This window comes from Haliotis rufescens, unplaced genomic scaffold (genome assembly GCF_023055435.1).
Source record: "Haliotis rufescens isolate VD_foot unplaced genomic scaffold, xgHalRufe1.0.p SCAF_28, whole genome shotgun sequence".
In the NCBI taxonomy this organism is placed as follows: domain Eukaryota; kingdom Metazoa; phylum Mollusca; class Gastropoda; order Lepetellida; family Haliotidae; genus Haliotis; species Haliotis rufescens.
Genome location: NW_025963979.1, coordinates 5,517,583 through 5,535,211, shown reverse-complemented (window position 1 = coordinate 5,535,211; position 17,629 = coordinate 5,517,583). Strand labels below are relative to the sequence as shown.

The 17,629-nt window shown below is 43.7% G+C and overlaps 1 protein-coding gene across 1 annotated transcript; it reads left to right on the top strand.

The window, feature by feature from the left end:
* The first annotated feature begins 5,893 nt into the window (after positions 1 to 5,893).
* LOC124139474 lies at positions 5,894 to 16,289 on the top strand. Its single transcript, XM_046506555.2, has 8 exons — positions 5,894 to 6,046; positions 8,417 to 8,438; positions 8,952 to 9,065; positions 10,198 to 10,299; positions 10,723 to 10,776; positions 12,038 to 12,139; positions 14,090 to 14,254; positions 15,789 to 16,289. Exons 1-8 carry the CDS (start codon positions 5,972 to 5,974, stop codon positions 15,845 to 15,847), a joined length of 693 nt encoding a protein of 230 aa, XP_046362511.1. The 5' UTR covers positions 5,894 to 5,971; the 3' UTR covers positions 15,848 to 16,289.
* The last annotated feature ends 1,340 nt before the right edge of the window (positions 16,290 to 17,629 follow it).

The following is a 17,629-nucleotide window of genomic DNA, read 5'->3' as shown; positions in this document are numbered from 1 at the left end:
ATTCGTGTGACTGTGGTTAGCCTGTCATGTCATGGCAGATTGGTTGTTGCTTTATGAGGGAGTCGGGTGTTCTTGGGTCTTTCTTGAGTTGTATATGTCATGCATACAGGTAACATATGTCCTGTAGTTTTTTAGCAATAAATAGTGCATTTAGTGTCCGGTAGACCTAGTCCTAGTCGACCGGGCGATGTATACTTAAAAATTATTATATGTTGTCTATTTTAACATGTATACACCTCTGGACACTTGAATTATTTGTTTTTCATTTTCATCTGTATCGTTCCAGTGGTCGGCCAGTTAACGACCCTAACATATCCTACAAGAGTGTGTTCAGGGCACATCCGTCAAACATATGGCTATTGTATTTAATTCTTGACATTTACATGTAGTTGCCAAATGTGTTAAACTAGTACCAGTAAATCTGCTGATATGTTCGGCGAATCGCGAATACTTGAGTAAGTGTCGTCATCTACTTGGCCACAGTCGACCACGGGACTACCTCATTCATTAAAGTTAAACATGAGCGACTGTTTCTTCTCTGTTGAGTAAAGTACGTGAAATATCTGCTTGTTATGATCAGCATGTTACACATTGAAATATATAGAGGATATTTCACTCGACATATGTAATATCCTATTTATTATATACTTTTTGTGTTGTTGTTTACCGGAAATTATTTCATTACAAATGTAAAACCATGAAACGTAAATTCTCCCCACCTGACACCCCTTGTATTTGCGACTTTAAAAGAAGTTCCGTGTTTGCAAAATCTTAAACATGTAAACCAAAGTAACAGAAAATATAGAGGGTCACGAACATTCTTTATCATACATTTAGATATGATTATATACAAAATCAACTTCAAAAAAAATATTCTTGCAATCTATGAGACCTTTGTTGGAAGAGAAGGAATTACACGCTGGTCAAATAACAAAAATGGTGCCTTGCGAAACGAACAGTCTCGATTGACGAGTTAAATGAAAAACGTAAGTTTATAACGAAACATTTTCAAGAGAATAACAAACGACAAGAAGCGGCATCAACTCCATAAATGGCCATCTGTAACTACTTTGCCTTGCCTGCGTGGAACTAACGTAAAAACGAAGTCAAGAGTTTGTGCAGGGGCTGGACACTTACGATAAAGGGAGACGAGGTAATTCTTGTATAGAAAAAATCCGTCAAAGTGTTATGTTCAGTGAAACATCAAGTGTTATGTTCACTGCAGTGAAATATCAAGTGTTATGTTCACTGCAATGAAAATATCACTTTTCTCAGCTTCAGAAAACTGAAGTATACATGTAGTATAGATCGACTCTTGACACCCTACGTGGATGCGCTTGAACTGGCAGCTCATCGGGATACGGGGTAAGAATAGCCCCCCCACCTGTTCAAGGGTTAACATTATGCCCCTTGGATGTTAATGTTATGCTCTGTTCAAGGGTTAACGTTATTCCCCATGGATGTAAATGTTATGCTCTGCTCAAGGGTTAACATTATGCCCCTTGGATGTTAACGTGATGTTCCGATAATGTTTACATTGTGCCCGTTGATGTTAACGCTATGCCCCGTTGATGTTTACGCTATGCTCCATTGATGTTATGATGTCTTTACGTTCATGTAGAACGAGTTCCTGATCACTAGTATGTTCATGTAGAATGAGTTCCTGATCACTAGTATGTTCATGTAGAATGCGTTCCTGATCACTAGTATGTTCATGTAGAATGAGTTCCTGATCACTAGTATGTACATGTAGAATGAGTTCCTGATCACTAGTATGTTCATGTAGAATGCGTTCCTGATCACTAGTATGTTCATGTAGAATGAGTTCCTGATCACTAGTATGTTCATGTAGAATGAGGTCCTGGATCACTAGTATGTTCATGTAGAATGAGGTCCTGGATCACTAGTATGTTCATGTATAAAGAGTTCCTGATCACTAGTATGTTCATGTAGAATGAGCTCCTGGATCACTAGTATGTTCACGTAGAATGAGCTCCTGGATCACTAGTATGTTCATGTAGAATGAGCTCCTGGATCACTAGTATGTTCATGTAGAATGCGTTCCTGATCACTAGTATGTTCATGTAGAATGAGCTCCTGGATCACTAGTATGTTCATGTAGAATGAGTTCTTGATCACTAGTATGTTCATGTAGAATGAGTTCCTGATCACTAGTATGTTCATGTAGAATGCGTTCTTGATCACTAGTATCTTCATGTAGAATGCGTTCTTGATCACTAGTATGTTCATGTAGAATGAGTTCCTGATCACTAGTATGTTCATGTAGAATGAGTTCCTGATCACTAGTATGTTCGTGTAGAATGAGTTCCTGATCACTAGTATGTCAATGTAGAATGCGTTCTTGATCACTAGTATGTTCATGTAGAATGCGTTCTTGATCACTTGTATGTTCATGTAGAATGAGTTCCTGATCACTAGTATGTTCATGTAGAATGAGTTCCTGATCACTAGTATGTTCATGTAGAATGAGTTCCTGATCACTAGTATGTTCATGTAGAATGAGTTCCTGATCACTAGTATGTTCATGTAGAATGAGTTCCTGATCACTAGGTTGTTCATGTAGAATGCGTTCTTGATCACTAGTATGTTCATGTAGAATGAGTTCCTGATCACTAGTATGTTCATGGACGCCGATAAACAGCTGAGTCAGGGAGAAATAATTGCAATAAATCAGTGATCTGGCTTGGGCTAATGACAATCCTGAAAAGGTGTGCAAAGCCTGCCCAACACATAGCAAAAACGTTCTGGTCGTATAGATGTCGTGGCTACGTCCTACCCTTCTGCTTTTTTGTCTATTCTGTCTACGCCCCGAACAACTCAGATCGATTTCCGTTCTGGGTCAGTGAGCTTGTCTGCCCAAGAAACATCGTATTAGGTTTATTCGATCTTCTGCTAAACTTAATGTCACTGGGTGTCGGCAACCAGTCCATGCTGCTGGGTATTTGGGATACACAGGTAAACGTGACGCATTCCAAACTTGCACGTAAAAACTGATTTCAGTTTCCCAAGAAAACGAATCACTCATATCTCAAGTGTACTCTGTAGTAACTCCAGAAACTCCATTAAAGACATTCAACCGGTTTATGACAGTTTATCAGTATACAAACGTGTAGATGTTATTTCAATGTCGCAGTGCCAAATGGAATACCTTTTATTAATGAAATGTTCCTCAGTAAATATTGTTACCGCTTGCACTTTTCTTACTGTGTGGAGCTTATGACGGTTGAGGTTATTACTCCTCAGAAGAGCATTTCGCCTCTTTTATCGATGATTACCCATTACCCGGGAGCTTGATGCGATGTGCACCGGCCCGTGTGTTAACACATGTTCACAATACACGATTACGCGAATGTACACCCAGACGTTATAACTGATCACAAGATATTGAGCAAATCGTTTGGATGGTTTTGAGTAGTACATAGAGAATACGACGTAGAGTTACTGTAACTCTCTCATTCACATGCATAGCAATATCGAGACGGCTGGGAAGCCTAGTGGTTAAAGCCTTCGCCCGTCACGCTCGATTCCCGACATGGGTACAATGTGTGAAGCCCATTTCTGGTGACCCCCTCCGTGATATTGCTGGAATATTGCTAAAAGCTACGTAAAACCATACTCACTCACTCGCATAGCAATATCGGCTTAAGTCGTCAACGTAGGCTTAAATAACTATATCTGGTGTATAATCGTGTAATCGTGTATTGTGAACACAATGAATCAAACTCCTTGGGAATGATTTTTATCATTGACAGCCACAACTACATACCAAGAATCCCCAGACAGAGTAGCAAGAAGGATGCAGCTTTCAATCCTCGGTTTGACTGCAGTACTAGTCTGTCTTACAGACCCTGACACAAATATATCAACTACAGCCCATGCAAGTCTATAATGTTTGGCAAGTCTAGATTACTCAGTCTGAAAATGTAGTCTGTCTTACAGACCCTGATACAAATATATCAACTACAGCCCATGCAAGTCTATAATGTTTGACAAGTCTAGATTACTGCAGTATCAGGCAAATGAAGAGAATCACTGGGCTCCCTTTTTATTATATTTTTATTAAGATAACTGAGCAACTGTTTTTTCTGTACGATATGTTCATTTCAGAGACTAGATGTTAGTCTACTACAGTACCACAGATACGCTATTAGCAGCGCGCCTCAGTGTCTAAAGCATGCAGACTGGTTTGTCGACAGTTCGGCACACAAATCACACACACGCCCTCCTAGACATGATGTTGGGACGACTTCGTGTAACTCGGGGTACAAGGGGCAAGGGGATTCAGCCCATCTCCTCGGTGTTATCAACTGCTCGTGCACCATAGGAATCTTTGACGTCCATGTTATTGTGTCTTCAGCTCATATTGGCTTCAATCCTAGAACAGTTTATGTCTGTGTTTAGATGGTTGGCTGAATGAGATGTAACCTAGTATTATCCCACCGCGTCTGGAGTAATTGTCTCGAAAGTGCTTATTGAGCAAGTCTAAGCAGCCTGCGAAGCGCAAGGAATCTCGAGATAACCGTAGTCATCCAAAGGTTACTTTGTCCCCCGCCCCCCCCCCCCCCCCCCCCCCCCCCCCCCTCACCCCACCCCATGCCCGACCTCTGCATTCGTTTGACAAGTTTCAGAACTGCAAATTATAGACTACCATTGGACACAGAATAATATGTCAACACTAGATGAAGAAAACATATAGTCGACACTGCATGATAGAATGATGGCGTTTGTGTTCTGTGTCTCATTTTTGTTATTTACGGGGGAAACACTTCATGCTTTTACAGTAAATATATTCCATATATGTGTGTGCGTGCGTGCGTGCGTGCGTGCGTGCGTGCGTGCGTGCGTGCGTGTGTTTGTATGTCATCTGTTCGAAGATGACTTGGATGTTGATGTCTAGCAATGTTCAGTTCCAACCCTTGTTGATGTTATGGATCACCTACTATGAGATGAACGCTCTCAGGACATTGCAGATTAAACCGACATCTTTGAAATCAGTATCCCCGATGCATGTGCCCCAAGATCGGAAGCTCTTCTTGTTGAGGTCACGTTTCATTGTAGAGGATGATATTCACTACCCGACCAGCCCCCCATGCGGCTAGTATTCTATGACCCTTGGAGTTTTTTAAGCATTCCAGAAGCCTGAATAATATTAATTTACACCAGCTACTTTCTGTATGTCGGGATACTCTAGGGGGTGTTGAGGATGCATTGACCTTTGCTGCATCATTTAAATTTCTTTATGTCTCCTCGGCCTACCCACCCACCCCTATATTTCAGTAGTAGCATCTATGGCGTGTTATTCCTCAGTGTTTGGGGGTCAACGACCTTCTTATCTCTCAAATTGGCGTTAAACCCAACTCACTCACTCAGTTTTACTCCGTTCATGTCACTAACTCTATTTGAAGACAAACTATAATACGATTTGCAGAATGTCACGACAAGCGATTGAAATGAAAGGCACTTTTGGGGTTGTCGTTGTTGTGAAATATTAAACTAGACGAAACCACTTAAATGCGATCCATCCACCCCCCCACCCAGCCATCCATCCATCCACCCCCACCCACCCACATACATACATACATACATACATACATACATACATACATACATACATACATACATACATACATACATACATACATACATACAATTGTTTTTGTGTAAACATCCTGCGGGTTCTGGAGGAAGAAATGCTGTAATTGCGTCTTACGAGCCCTCGTTCCCGCCCCTCCCGAATATTACAGTAACACGATATCCTACCATTGTGGAGGGCTTTCAGACCGGGTACCTGTCTTTGTTGCCAGTCAGTGATGGGGAAACATGTACAGATACCCGGGGTATCAAGTTCTGGCTGTTGTGCAAGTCTCCCGGCAATGTGCAGAAACAAGAGGTATAAAGTCACCACCCAAGCCGGTCCCCGCACACCCTGACCAGCTCTCAGACAGGCAAGATGATGCGAGCAGCACTCCTGTGTTTGGTGGTGGCCTTCGTTGAGGCGTCAGAATCCGGAGAAGCACGGTGCCAGGTAAGAAATCGCTGTATAGCCCGTTTCTTTGAAAAATTACTGCTTGACATTTACTCTTCATGAATATTGCTGTTCAGAATGGAATCCCAGTGTACATTCATGTGTCAAGATGCCTCCCTTCGACCACGCCCTACAATGACAGATAGTTCCTTGACACCTAGTTGCTAAGGAACATCTGTGACGGCTGATGTACACATGTATGAAAGGTATATTCAAATGTCATATGTTGAAAGTATTGTCATTTCAATGTTAGACTAAAGCCGGGGATGGATAATTCTGATGCCTGTACTTCCGGTGGTATGATCACGTGCCCCTGTCGCTGATACCAAATGTATGTCTGATCTAAAACGATTGACAAAACAGAGCGGTGAATGAAACCGCGACCAATGACTAGGCAGCTGACTGGCCACACACCGATAAGCAGTTGATTTCTGCATAGCTGAGGATGGCTCCCCCTGAACGCTATAACCGTTTAGAACACGGACGTACTGGACCCCTGAACGCTATAACCGTTACACGAACGTACTGGACCCCTGAACGCTATAACCGTTACACGAATGTACTGGACCCCTGAACGCTACAATCGTTTAGAACACGAACTTACTGGACCCCTGAACGCTACAACCGTTTAGAACACGAACGTACTGGACCCCTGAACGCTACAACCGTTTAAAACACGAATGTACTGGACCCCTGAACGCTACAACCGTTACACGAACGCACTGGACGCCTGAACGCTATATCCGTTTTGAACACGAACGCACTGGACCCCAATGCTACAACCGTTTAGAACACGGACGTACTGGACGCCTGAACGCTACAACCGTTTAGAACACGAACGTACTGGACCCCTGAATGCTACAACCGTTACACGAACGCACTGGACGCCTGAACGCTATAACCGTTTAGAACACGGACGTACTGGACCCCTGAACGCTACAACCGTTTAGAACACGGACGTACTGGACGCCTGAACGCTATAACCGTTTAGAACACGGACGTACTGGACCCCTGAACGCTATAACCGTTTAGAACACGGACGTACTGGACCCCTGAACGCTACAACCGTTTAGAACACGGACGTACTGGACCCCTGAACGCTACAACCGTTTAGAACACGGACGTACTGGACCCCTGAACGCTACAACCGTTTAGAACACGGACGTACTCGACCCCTGAACGCTATAACCGTTTAGAACACGAACGTACTGGACCCCTGAACGCTAAGACCGTTTAGAACACGGACGTACTGGACGCCTGAACGCTACAACCGTTTAGAACACGAACGTACTGGACCCCTGAACGCTACAACCGTTACACGAACGCACTGGACGCCTGAACGCTACAACCGTTTAGAACACGAACGTACTGGACCCCTGAACGCTACAACCGTTTAGAACACGGACGTACTGGACCCCTGAACGCTACAACCGTTTAGAACACGGACGTACTGGACCCCTGAACGCTACAACCGTTTAGAACACGGACGTACTGGACGCCTGAACGCTACAACCGTTTAGAACACGGACGTACTGGACCCCTGAACGCTACAACCGTTTAGAACTCGGACGTACTGGACCCCTGAACGCTACAACCGTTTAGAACACGGACGTACTGGACCCCTGAACGCTACAACCGTTACACGAACGCACTGGACGCCTGAACGCTATATCCGTTAGAACACGAACGTACTGATATGTTCATGGGCCTGGAACGTTCATGGGCCTGATACGTTCATGCACCTGATATGTTCATGGGCCTGATACGCCCAAAAGCCTGATACGTTCATGCACCTGATATGTTCATGGGCCTGATATATCCATAGGCCTGATATGTTCATGGGCCTGATATGTTCACGGGCCTGATATGTTCATGGGCCTGATACGTTCATGCACCTGATATGTTCTTTGGTCTGATATGTTCATGGGCCTGATATGTTCATAGGCCTGATATGTTCATGGGCCTGATACGTTCATGCACCTGATATGTTCATGGGCCTGATACGTTTATGCACCTGATCCGTTCATGCACCTGATATGTTCATGGGCCTGATACGTTCATGGGCCTGATATGTTCATGGTCCTGATGCGTTCATGGGTCTGATACGTTCATGCACCTGATATGTTCATGGGCCTGATATGTTCATGGGCCTGATACGTTCATGCACCTGATATGTTCATGGGCCTGATATGTTCATGGGCCTGATACGTTCATGGGCCTGATATGTTCATGGGCCTGATACGTTCATGGGCCTGATACGTTCCTATGAATATCAAAGGTCGAGTATAACGCCTGTATTTGGGAGGAAGACATGAAGCTTATTATGTCCGGAGTGACTATGTGTTTAAAATGTTATTTCACGTGTTTCAGGACAATCATGATATAACCCCACGTAAGTATATAGCGTCTCATCATCCTACCTGTAATTATTACACCTGAGGCAGAACGCAGCCCATGTGTGTCGCCAGGTGACTGCAGTGCGTGACAGGGCTACGATGCACTAATATGATATTGTGTATCAAGCCAAACGTATGTCTTGTCGCCTGCAGTTTCAAAGAATATTAACCGTTATGTCTCGTACGTTTCGTAAGGGACTGACAAGTCAGGATTAACACATCATACTTAAGTATATCACATTATAAAAATAGTTTATTCGCCGAATCATGCTGGATGTCCTGGAAAATACCTATGTTGTGAAAAAAACAACATTTGAGTGACGCAAACACTAATAAAAGTATTCTTTCTCTAACACTAATCGCTCCGTCCAAAGACATTATTTGAGATTGCTCCCTTACAAAGTTGTTTCAGAACACTATTCTAATATTGAAAGTTTTTGTAGAAATGTAATGTAAACGTTCTACATTGTCATATCAACAAGGTGCGTTCCTAAAAATGCCTGTTTTAGCGAGTACCTGGGCCGACTGGGGAATGAAGCTCTGGCTTGTTGGAGAATGTGGGAAGACCATAGAAAATGACCTGACTGCACTGCGTGCAGAAATGAAGGGTGAAGACAAAATGGGTGAGTTTCGGAGTTCATAGGGTATCCCAGACAAGCTGGTACAATGTACTACAGATACTTACGTCACTAGCAATAGGTGAGGTGAAATGGTAAAATGGGGTTTAACGTCGCGTTCAAGCTTATTGCAATTATACAGCGAGGTGCATCATGTATGTTTGTGTGTGAGAGAGAGTGTGTGTGTGTGTGTGTGTGTGTGTGTGTGTGTGTGTGAGAGAGAGAGAGAGAGAGAGAGAGAGAGAGAGAGAGAGTGAAAGAAGCTGAATGTGTGAGGTAGAGAGAGAGGGCGAGAGAGAGAGAGGGGGGGGGGGGGGGGGGGAGTATCCTAAAAACTCAGGGTTATAACACAGGTATTTACAATAATAGTGACAAGAGTATCCCATGAACACGGGGTTATAACACAAATATTTACAATAACAGTGACAAGAGGATCCCATGAACACGGGGTTATAACACAGGTGTTTACAATAATAGTGACAAGAGGATCCCATGAACACGGGGTTATAATAACACAGATATTTACAACAACAGTGACAAGAGGATCCCATGAACACGGGGTTATAATAACACAGATATTTACAATAACAGTGACAAGAGTATCCCATGAACACGGGGTTATAACACAGGTATTTACAACAACAGTGACAAGAGTATCCCATGAACACGGGGTTATAACACAGGTATTAACAATAACAGTGACAAGAGGATCCCATTAACACGGGGTTAAAACACAGGTATTTACAACAGTGACAAGAATATCCTGATAATTACATACTAATATTGTGGAAGATATCCTTCGTTATTTTACCAGAAAAAAGAGATATAAACTGTTATTTATCTTCTTTATTTCTATATTTACAAATTGGTAATACTCAGTTTGGAAACCTCATCACACGAAGGCCACATTTGAACAAAGGGCCTGTATCGCGTCATGTCTTCAGTCCAAATGACTCAGTCACTGTGTGATGTCGATAAAGTTACGATGGGGTAGCGACAAAACCCATACAGGTACAATATGTGAAGCAAGTATCCCATGTCTATTGCTTTTGATGGCTTGGACACTTAACCACACATATCAATAGCATGATCAGATACTGTATATTTCTGCATATTTATCGCATATTTCTCTAAACAGAATGGGAGGATATCCGCGAGAGACTGGATGGGGTTATTGAGAAGACTTCCAAGATAATATTCCATTCACGCTTGTTGTTCGGGCCTATGCTGACAATGCCAAGTAAGTTCTCAGAATCCTCAGGTGGCTTTTATATTGATGGATAATCTATTCAATTTGTGCAAGGTAAACATGAAAACACGCCACTCTTTGCATGTGGCCAGCGAGATATGAAGAGACTATATGAGCATGACCGGAAGGTAGCATTGGAGGATGAGACTATATGCACAAAACCCGACGTTAGCATTGGAGAATGAGATCATATAAGCAAGACCGGGAGTTAATATTGGAATACGGTACTCGACCAGGCAGTTTAAAGTATAGGACTGGTCATGGAATGCCCATGTGTAAATAAACATTTAAACAGATTAGCAACATTAGAAACTTGTGGTTGTCACTGTCTATTCAGATCTTCTATGTTGGACATTTTGTTGTATTACACTGTATATCGGGAAATATTTACCAGCACATTCTGTTTGGTTGCAGCTGAAATGGAGTCTCTTGTGTGCGATAGTGTGGTCACTTTCTCAAAGACTGAAGGTAGGTTTTTGAGACAATCATTCTGAATGTGTTCTTTTCGCCCCAGCATTATGTTTGCACTGGCGGGTGGTGGGTGACCACTTTTCAGACACCTTATGTGTCAACTGCCAGGTGTCAACCTGTCACGTGTTGACTTGGTTATAGTGTGCACCTACCTTTCAGTCGCTCCGTCGCTGTCATCATCTGACCGGGTGTGGGGGTGGAGGGGTGGGGGTATGGGGGTGGGAGATCGGGGCTACCTATTCAGTTCCTCGAACAAGCACAATCCGTTTCTTCAAAGTGTTCTTCGAAAATACGTTCTCCTTCCAGGTATATTTTTAAACAAATAGATTACATTCATTTGGGTTCTATTTTCTACGAACTATTTCGGATTGTAAGGTCTTGAGGTGAGGTGTGGTGAGGTGAAGTTGGTTTTAAGGTCGCGTTAAGGATGATTGCACGACGTGCATGTACATTATAACGTCGTGCATGTATATGTGTATGTTTGTGTGTACTGTTTGTGTCTGAGGTGGTCGAATGGTCTTAAACAATACTTTTGTTGTTTTTATTGATATGATCGCGCTTTGGAAAGATGATATTTTGGGGGAATTTAGTAAATCATGGTTTGGATAGGATGAAAGAACAAAGGCCCTTTGAACAGTGTCCTTTTTGACCTTGGTACTAGATTCTAAGTAGGTATGTTTAGGTATGTTAAAGTTTCAATACAAACATCAGAAACATCATATAAAAGTCCAGTTTCCATCCTTGCCGAACTAGACTGGAATTTCAGGGCTCCAACATAGCGCCCCCAGAGGCTGTTATGAGTCATGTCCCTTCTATGTGCCCTCCTTCTGACCAATCGGATTCCACCTCTCATATCACATGCACTTGCTTCAAACAAAATGGCGGCGCCCTGTCAGGACGATCAGATCGATAATCAAGAGCTATATTGTAAAAAACGGGCCTTTCTTCGCGAAATGCATCAAATCACGTGAGCACCTTGATTAGAAACATGAAATGATTTGGACTATATCTGTTGACAACGAGTTGACGGTACACATGCTTTACAAGCGTTACGTGATGCATAAACTCGTTAGCCCAGCCAAGATATAACTCCATAATTCCTACCAGGTTCGGCAAGATGGAAACTGGACTTTTATAGTCAGTTATCTTCATTGGGAAGGTGTATCATAAACGAATATGAAGTAACACACCAGATTCCCCCAAAAGAAAAAAAAGTTTAGAACAATAAAAATATGATTTATGTTTTATATGTTGTCAGATTTTGAGGCAAGTCCAGCTCTGCGCCACGGTCCTATCCTAGCTGACGCCAAATGTTTCTCTGTCCTTGTAAGACAGGCCTTCACCTTCCGCTGGATGGAACGTAAGTAGCCAGTGTTCAAGTGTCGACATCACCTTCAGAATAAATATCCGACATACAAGTGATTACTGTAGCTGTGAATGCTTGGCTGAAATTGGTGTGAGTCTGTTCTGTCCGTTATCCTGTCGCTCAACTGGCAGAGAGTGTACACTTGTTGTAGGCGTGTACGCCCATTTATTGTCATTTGTAGGCACTGTGATTTCCTACTGAATATCAGTGTGATGAATACCGGTGATTGTGGTCTCTGTGGCACAAGGGGTTCCTCTGTTAAATAGACTTTTAGTGAGTTGCATAATTATTACACTCTCACAAATCGAAACCTTTGTCCATTTTTTATGACACCCGTGAAGATTCCGGGGTAGAATAGGTCTTCAGCAACCCATGCTTGCCGTAAAAGGTGATTATGCTTGTCGTAAAAGGCGATCGGGTGGTCAGGCTCGCTGACTTGGTTGATGCACGTCATCGATCCCAATTGCCTGGATCGATGCTCATGATATTAATCACTGGATTGTCTGGTCCAGACTCGATTATTTACAGACCGCCGTCATATAGCTGGAATATTGCTGAGTGCGGCGTTAAACAACAAACCAACCAACCAACCAACCATTTTTTATGACCAGTCGTTATTCAAATCACTTCACATAAGTATTCCCGTGTTGGCTATATGACATACAACTCCAGTATTCCCGTGTTGGCTATATGACATATAACTTCTGTATGCCCATGTTGGCTATATGACATACAACTCCAGTATTCCCGTGTTGGCTATATGACATATAACTTCTGTATGCCCATGTTGGCTATATGACATACAACTCCAGTATTTCCGTGTTGGCTATATGACATACAACTCCAGTATGCCCGTGTTGGCTATATGACACACAACTCCAGTATTCTCATGTTGGCTATATGACATACAACTCCAGTATTCCCGTGTTGGCTATATGACATACAACTCCAGTATTCCCATGTTGGCTATATGACATATAACTTCTGTATGCCCGTGTTGGCTATATGACATACAACTCCAGTATTCCCGTGTTGGCTATATGCTTACAACTCCAGTATACCCATGTTGGCTATATGACATATAACTTCTGTATGCCCGTGTTGGCTATATGACATACAACTCCAGTATGCCCGTGTTGGCTATATGACACACAACTCCAGTATTCCCATGTTGGCTATATGACATACAACTCCAGTATTCCCGTGTTGGCTATATGACATACAACTCCAGTATTCCCATGTTGGCTATATGACATATAACTTCTGTATGCCCGTGTTGGCTATATGACATACAACTCCAGTATTCCCGTGTTGGCTATATGCTTACAACTCCAGTATACCCATGTTGGCTATATGACATATAACTTATGTATGCCCGTGTTGGCTATATGACATACAACTCCAGTATACCCATGTTAGCTATATGACATACAACTCCAGTATTCCCGTGTTGGCTATATGACATACAACTCCAGTATTCCTGTGTTGGCTATATGACATACAACTCCAGTATTCCCGTGTTGGCTATATGACATACAACTCCAGTATTCCTGTGTTGGCTATATGACATACAACTCCAGTATGCCCATGCTGGCTATTTGACATATAACTTCTGTATGCCCGTGTTGGCTATATGACATACAACTCCAGTATTCCTGTGTTGGCTATATGACATACAACTCCAGTATTCCCATGTTGGCTATATGACATACAACTCCAGCATACCCGTGTTGGCTATATGACATATAAGTTCTGTATGCCCGTGTTGGCTATATGACATACAACTCTAGTAGGCCCATGCTGGCTATATGACATATAACTTCTGTATGCCCGTGTTGGCTATATGACATACAACTCCAGTATGCCCATGCTGGCTATATAACATATAACTTCAGTATGTCCATGATGGGTATATGACATATCCAGTGTTTGCTTTCCGTGCAGAGAACAAATACAGCGAGCAAGAGGTCGCATTGCTGTTCATGGAGTCTGTGAATCATCTGTTGAGGCTGCAGCATGATGGGCATGCCTTCCACGTTGCCTTGTCCAAGCTGTCCGGCAGACAGGACGACAAGCCGTCCGACAGCTATGACACAGATGCGGTTAAAGGTGAGTAGACTGATGGAGAGGTCAGCATGGCGATCTCCACAATCTATATACTCCCCTCTGCTTACAGCAAATCTCCCAAAAATACATACTTGTCAAATTTCAAAGACATATTGGTTGACATAATAACCTAGGTCACCGTGCATATACCTCCCCGTGTGTGATCATGCACCACTCATGTACCTAGCGTCATGTGCATCCCTTCTCGCGTGCTTATCATCTCAGGTACCTAGGTCTTGTGCATACCCCACGTGTTTATTATGCATTACTCACGTACCTAGGGTCGTGTGGCCTACTGTCAGTGGAGGCTCCTGGTGCCAGGTGTAGGCCTCCTGTCAGTGGAGGCTCCTGGTGCTAGGTGTAGGCCTCCTGTCACTGGAGGCTCCTGGTGCCAGATGTAGGCCTACTGTCACTGGAGGCTCCTGGTGCCAGATGTAGGCCTCCTGTCAGTGGAGGCTCCTGGTGCCAGATGTAGGCCTACTGTCACTGGAGGCTCCTGGTGCTAGATGTAGGCCTACTGTCACTGGACGCTCCTGGTGCCAGATGTAGGCCTCCTGTCACTGGACGCTCCTGGTGCCAGATGTAGGCCTCCTGTCACTGGACGCTCCTGGTGCTAGATGTAGGCCTACTGTCAGTGGAGGCTCCTGGTGCCAGATGTAGGCCTACTGTCAGTGGAGGCTCCTGGTGCCAGATGTAGGCCTCCTGTCAGTGGAGGCTCCTGGTGCCAGATGTAGGCCTCCTGTTAGTGGAGGCTCCTGGTGCCAGATGTAGGCCTCCTGTTAGTGGAGGCTCCTGGTGCCAGATGTAGGCCTCCTGTCACTGGAGGCTCCTGGTGCCAGATGTAGGCCTCCTGTTAGTGGAGGCTCCTGCTGCCAGATGTAGGCCTCCTGTCACTGGAGGCTCCTGGTGCCAGGTGTAGGCCTCCTGTCAGTGGAGGCTCCTGGTGCTAGGTGTAGGCCTCCTGTCACTGGAGGCTCCTGGTGCCAGATGTAGGCCTCCTGTCACTGGACGCTCCTGGTGCCAGATGTAGGCCTCCTGTCACTGGAGGCTCCTGGTGCCAGATGTAGGCCTCCTGTTAGTGGAGGCTCCTGGTGCCAGATGAAGGCCTCCTGTCACTGGAGGCTCCTGCTGCCAGATGTAGGCCTCCTGTCATTGGAGGCTCCTGGTGCCAGATGTAGGCCTCCTGTTAGTGGAGGCTCCTGGTGCCAGATGTAGGCCTCCTGTCAGTGGAGGCTCCTGGTGCCAGATGTAGGCCTCCTGTTAGTGGAGGCTCCTGGTGCCAGATGTAGGCCTCCTGTCACTGGACGCTCCTGGTGCCAGATGTAGGCCTCTTGTTAGTGGAGGCTCCTGGTGCCAGATGTAGGCCTCTTGTTAGTGGAGGCTCCTGGTGCCAGATATAGGCTTTCTGTGTGTTTGTACGGTGCATCTTAGTGTATGTGTCACAACACTGTAAGGCTCTAAACCTACACCCTCCATTATTGTTTTATGATGTCCGTATCTGTATGTATGCTTATTAATGATGTCTTTTTCATTTCAGTCGACACCAAAGAAAACATCCTTGAGAGACTGATCAAAGCATTGAAGACAAACCCCTGAACACATTCGCCTCCCCACATTCCTGTCACGCTCTTTGCGTTCTTACCACATAACCACGTTTCTCAACCAGCTTTAACTTATCCCGCTACAGAGCTTAACAAGCGTGCACTTTCATCTACACTGAGAGAATCCAGTAAAAAAACATACAGTGAAGTTATGCTTCGGGAAAATAAGACACTCGTTAAACTTTAGTATTTGAGGATTTTACTACCTTGGCAATATTGGCCGATGATCTTCGGCGCACAGTCGATATGTCTTGTCATAAAAATGTCCCTCTTTCAGTTATGACCATATTTCTCTGCATAAATCTTAAATAAATCTTGGTTCCAACACAGCAGGAATGCTCTGTTTGTAATACAACTGCATTTATTTGACATCACCAGTTACTCGTAGAATAGACCCTGTGATGTGATGAAACAGGAATAAAGTACTTCAAATAAGATTAAGATATTCCTTTGTTTGTTATACAGCCCGAGGGGGTATTGGACATGGTACCCCCAGCGACATGGGGCGGTCCTCGGGGGCTCTTTATTCGCCGGGTACTTGACATGGTACCCCCAGCGACATGGGGCGGTGCTAGGAGCTGTTTATACCCGGCGTAAGCCTGTGGCTTGTGCTGTCTCTGGAAGATTTATTGCAACACCTAAAACATTACACTAAACATTTCATCCTGTCCGAACCAATAATGGCGACCAACGTTCACCCCAAAGAGCACATCCTTGGGACCATTTCCTCAAAGAGATGTTTCTTCTATTATCGTAGCAACTGAATATCGTAGGAACATGGGGACAGTTGGGTGGCCTAGTGGTTAAAGCGTGGTCAAGACGAAGACCCGGATTCGATTCCCAACATGGGTACAATAGGTGAAGCCCATTTCCGGTATCCCCCGGGGTGATATTGCTGGAACATTGCTGAAAGCGGCGTAAATCCATACTCACTCACTCACTCACTCACTCACTCACTCACTCACTCACAGGAACATTGTCACACGATTGTCACGCAGCTGAGATCGTTTCATGAACGGAGGCTATGGTAGGCTGATTAGACAGTACAACGCCATTTGCCAAGTCAAAGTCAAAGATATTTATTGCATGTAAGGTCTCCAGTCCATATACAAAAGACTTACAAATAAGTACTTTGACATATTTGGATATATACTCACGTTTAACAATTTGTTTTTGATGGAAATTGCATTTTAAACATATATAGCCAGTTTTAATATGACAGCATCATCTTTTGTTGAAAGAAGAGAAATAAAAGCAGGTACAGGATAGTTTGACAGATAGCGATCTGGTATAAACTTTTTAGATCACAATAATAAGGACATACAAAAGTAAAATGGATATTTTAGCCATTTTCCATAGCTGAATGACATAATGGGCATCACCTCTTAATTGATGGACGTCGACGGGTTCTTCATGTTAATGTACATAGGTATGTTTCGGGTTGAATAAGACTCTTAAAAGTTCTATACAAGTCATACCTTGAACTGTTTTCTAGAGTGGAATGCCATTCCTGGTAAAACATATTAATAGATTGTTCACGAAATTGTTTCAAAAAGAGTTTAACATCACCCACTGTTTGGTTTAACCATACAAAGCCGTAGCTACGAGAAAACAGGTGGTTTTTAAATACGTGATGCCCATGTTACTTTGCCCATGTCGTCTAAATGTACAAGCATGTTATAAGCAAGTTTGGGGATTCGGCGTTCATGCATTCCAAGAATATTAAGCCAATATTTCAAGCATCTAATTTGGGAGTTGATGTATAACGGGTATCTGC

Bases quoted from the DNA above. Each gene is read 5' to 3' on its own strand.
- LOC124139474 (XM_046506555.2), top strand. From the start codon at position 5,972: ATGATGCGAGCAGCACTCCTGTGTTTGGTGGTGGCCTTCGTTGAGGCG. The intron at 10,777-12,037 runs GTAGGTTTTTGA...ATATGTTGTCAG, and splicing joins CACTTTCTCAAAGACTGAAG to ATTTTGAGGCAAGTCCAGCT. The intron at 12,140-14,089 runs GTAAGTAGCCAG...CTTTCCGTGCAG, and splicing joins CACCTTCCGCTGGATGGAAC to AGAACAAATACAGCGAGCAA.